General features: G+C 38.4%; 1 protein-coding gene across 11 annotated transcripts in view; it reads left to right on the top strand.

The window, feature by feature from the left end:
* Positions 1 to 3,548, top strand: part of NSD3 (nuclear receptor binding SET domain protein 3) — a 93,696-nt gene extending 90,148 nt beyond the window's left edge. For all 11 annotated transcript variants that reach the window (XM_039853775.1, XM_039853778.1, XM_039853782.1 and 8 more), the window contains 3 exons: positions 185 to 291; positions 831 to 1,035; positions 1,430 to 3,548. In XM_039853775.1, the coding sequence (XP_039709709.1) occupies positions 185 to 291; positions 831 to 1,035; positions 1,430 to 1,668 (551 nt within the window). In that variant the 3' untranslated portion in view covers positions 1,669 to 3,548. The remainder of the gene's footprint in view (positions 1 to 184; positions 292 to 830; positions 1,036 to 1,429) is intronic.
* Positions 3,549 to 3,964: the final 416 nt, after the last annotated feature.

The following is a 3,964-nucleotide window of genomic DNA, read 5'->3' as shown; positions in this document are numbered from 1 at the left end:
GTTTTTTTTTTTTCTTTTTTGTTTTCCTTTTTCTTTTTCCATCACTGTCTTTAGTGTAGAACATGCGGAAGGGATAAGTCTTCATATTGGAATTATGTCTCTATTTTCATTATGAGAGTGTGTCTATAACAGCATTTCCTTTCCTATGAGTTGAGTATGAATAATTATTTCTCTTATGTTTTAGGGATGGAGTTAACTTTTAATTATAACCTGGATTGTCTGGGCAATGGCAGAACAGAGTGCCACTGTGGGGCAGATAACTGCAGTGGTTTTCTTGGAGTGCGGCCAAAGGTCAGTTGTGCAGGGAGGTGCCCTAAGCCAACAGGGAATAAGGAGTGGGGCTATTGAAGTTTTTGACTAGCTCAGGAAAATGCTGGCAAATGGGTACCTGGTTTAGTTTGCATATCATCAGTTGTGTTTACCCAAAGTCTAGACTTTCTAATAAAGCATATCTGAGTAAGATCTGTTAGGTTCTGAAAATGTATTTGTATTTTTGATTGATTTTGAAATTAGCAAAATCCTTTTTGAAAACTTTTTAAAAAATTCACAACATACCAAAAACCACAGTATTATACACTTTAAAATGGTGATTTTTGTGGTATGTAAATTATATCTCAGTGTCTTTACAATTTTAAAAAAAGACCTTATTGAAAAGTCAGTGAAAAAGAAGCCTTATTTTTATTATAGAACTGTTATGAGATAAGTCTTCCTGGTGTTTTTAATTAATTGAACAAGAGATGAATTTAAATGGATGTGTTGTAGGATTTTCCTTCTACGTAAAGCTTTGTACACTCTGATCGTTAACACTGTGGTTCCTTCTTTTCTGCTAGTCGGCATGTGTGTCAGCAACCGAAGAAAAGGCAAAAAATGCTAAGTTAAAGCAGAAGAGACGAAAAATCAAAACAGAACCAAAGCAGATGCACGAAGATTACTGTTTTCAATGTGGAGATGGTGGAGAGCTGGTCATGTGTGACAAAAAGGACTGTCCCAAAGCATACCACCTCCTATGCCTTAATCTGACTCAGCCACCGTACGGTAAGCCTGAAGTTTAAGACCCTTTCTCTGACTTACATTTTTGCCAACTATGTGTAATTCAGAATGTATCCCACAATCCTTAGTGGAGCCGTGGGATAGGAAACATTGAATAGAACAAACAACCGTAGCAAACAAAACCATCCTAGTGAAAGTCTGTCTCTCTGCATATTTGGGATACTGTGAGCCAGCAAGGATTGGCTGCTTCTTTGTTATTACCATAGGTGAGTACTTTGGAAAGTATCTCACATCCATACTTAATAGTACACCCAGCCATACCTATATCTTGCTGAAATTTGGAGTTGTATTCAGTCGAAGGTGGGAACTTGGGTTTTCCGTGGGTAATCAGGATGGGCACTAACTGGGGCTCTTTTCCTTCTTTCCATCTCCCCATCAGGAAAGTGGGAGTGCCCGTGGCATCAGTGCAACGAGTGCAGCGGTGCAGCCGTTTCCTTCTGTGAGTTCTGTCCACGTTCCTTTTGTAAAGATCATGAAAAGGGGGCTCTGGTTCCCTCTGCGCTGGAAGGCCGTCTCTGCTGCTCCGAACATGACCCCATATCTCCTGTGTCATCAGAATACTGGAGCAAGATCAAATGTAAATTGGAATCACAAGATCATGGAGAAGTAAAAGAATAAATGGGCAGTGATTTCCTTTTTTTTCTATTTAAATGAAAAAAAAGGAAAATCAAAAAGTAAATAGATAATGCATTGATCAAAGGAGAGACTGCTGCAGTGCATACAGCCTTTGCCATCAGTACTGCCTTATTAAAGTGAAAATGGGGAACTTGTTCCTGCGAGGCAGTTGGTGGTATCTGGTTTTTCTGTTTTGTTGGTTTGGGGGTTCTTTTGTGGAGGGTTCAATTCCCTTGGTCTTTTTTTGCCTTTTATTGTGCTTCAATGCCTTTGCGGCTGGAAAAAGAGATGTCTTCGCTTTTAAAATAAGAACAAAGAGAAAAGAAAGTTTTGTTAATGAGATGAATTTAAAGTCTAAGATGTGTTCCTTGGGTGTAAAAAGCAAAAGTAGCCATCATTCCTTTATTTATTTTCATTTTTAAAAATTTTGAGAAGTATAGTTCAGATAGTCTAATCAGTGTGTATGTGTGTATTTTAAATAGGAATTGGAGAAAGCCCTCTAGAAAAGGGTATGAGGATCTTTATATACCTCTTTACTGAGCAGTAGGTAGGCTAACTTCTCTTTCTCTTCAAAATGTCTTTTATTGTCTTAGAGAAGGGTTCTATGGGAGTATCGAATCTGGCCTCTTGAAAGCAAAATGCCTCAGTGGATTTTACCTCTGTGGTCTTAAACCAGGTGGGCTTTGTGAAATAACTTTACCTAGAAAGTTACATACTATGGTTTTGGTTTTTTGTTTTGGAGAAAAAAATGGATAAACTTAACTGAGTTTGAAATGTTTTCCGTTGACAGTGGGTATTTTTGATGAAGTGCGTTTATGTGGATATGAATGCACAGAATGATCATTCTGTTTTGATGCTGATAAAGGCAGCCACAGGGAGATGAAAGGCATGGACCAAAAGTTGGACCATATAAGCACCATTTTCTGTCCAATTTAATGTAGACCCTGGTCTTACTTGGAGAGAATTTATTATGGGCATTTTACTTTCTGTCTCTGCTTTCCTCTCCTAATCAAACATTCCCTTTGTCAACTGACTATAATCATGTTAACTGGTGAAAACTACTCAGATGAGTTTGAATTGTATTTGAATAGTTCTTTTTTATTTAGTTCCTAATTTGGGGGGCATCCCAAAGTTATGTGTTAACAGTTTCTACTTAGATATCTAATACTTAAAATTGCCCCCATTGAGGAAGGGGAAACACTTCCACAGGATATATAATAGCCACACAAACACACTTCATCTTAGGAATTACTTAGGGAAAGCTCCCAAGAAAGCAGTGTTAGCAAAAATGGTTGTGATGCTTGTATCTCATAGATGCACGTATATCAAGATATCTGCCCACAACACTCACTTGCTTTTTAATGCTTAGGAATATGTATATTCCAGTATTCCTTGTATGAAATAATTAGTACTGTTGGACAGTGTTGTAACACTGTACTAAGTAGAAGTTTAGAAGTAGCGTGAATGTTAACTTTCTCTGTGAGTTTGGACTGCTTACAATTGCTGGTACCTGGTGGCATATATTTTCCCTGAAGAAGTACCTAGTAACCTTATGAAGGTAGGGAAGATAGATGTTCTACCATAGCGGTCCCCAACCTTTTTGGCACCAGGACTGGTGCTTCTATGAGAATCTAATACCTGATGATCTGAGGTGGAGCTGAGGCCGTGACGCTAGCGCTGCGGAGCAGCTGCAGATACAGATGAAGCTTCACTTGCCTACCACTTACCTCCTGCTGTGCAGCCCAGTTCCTAAGAGGCCAGGGACCCATACTGGTCCACAGCCTGGGGGTTGGGGACCCCTCCTCTACCACATTCCTTCAGTTGTGTTATATGTGTTCCTTTTCCTTATCAATTTAGAGCTCTTCTCTGGAAAAAAAAAAAAAGAGACTGTTTCATGCCTCTCTTTCTCCTCTCCTCCTCCCCTCCCTCCCTCTCTCTCTCTCTCTCTCTCTCTGTATGTAAATGTGCAATTATACTGGATTTTCTCTTGTCAAAACAAAACAAACAAACAAAAAACACTACATTTCCTTTACTTAAGCTCCTAAACTGCCATTTGCCTGATTCCGGCAATTCTGAGATAACTTACTGGGCCTCCAACAATTCTATTGATTAGATATGGTCCCAAAAGAAAGAGCAAAATGGAAAATGCTATCTATACATGTTACGAGCTATAATTGCTAAAAGTAACATGGATTATAGCTTACCAAAACACTAAACTTTGCTCTTGAGCAATTATATAGTTTGATGTCCTTTTAAAGAATAATTTAAGAAAATCTAGGTTTTATCATACTAAAACTTT

This window comes from Pteropus medius, unplaced genomic scaffold (genome assembly GCF_902729225.1).
Source record: "Pteropus medius unplaced genomic scaffold, Ma_sr-lr_union100, whole genome shotgun sequence".
Classification (NCBI taxonomy): Eukaryota; Metazoa; Chordata; class Mammalia; order Chiroptera; family Pteropodidae; genus Pteropus; species Pteropus medius.
This window is presented reverse-complemented; position numbering and strand designations above follow the sequence as displayed.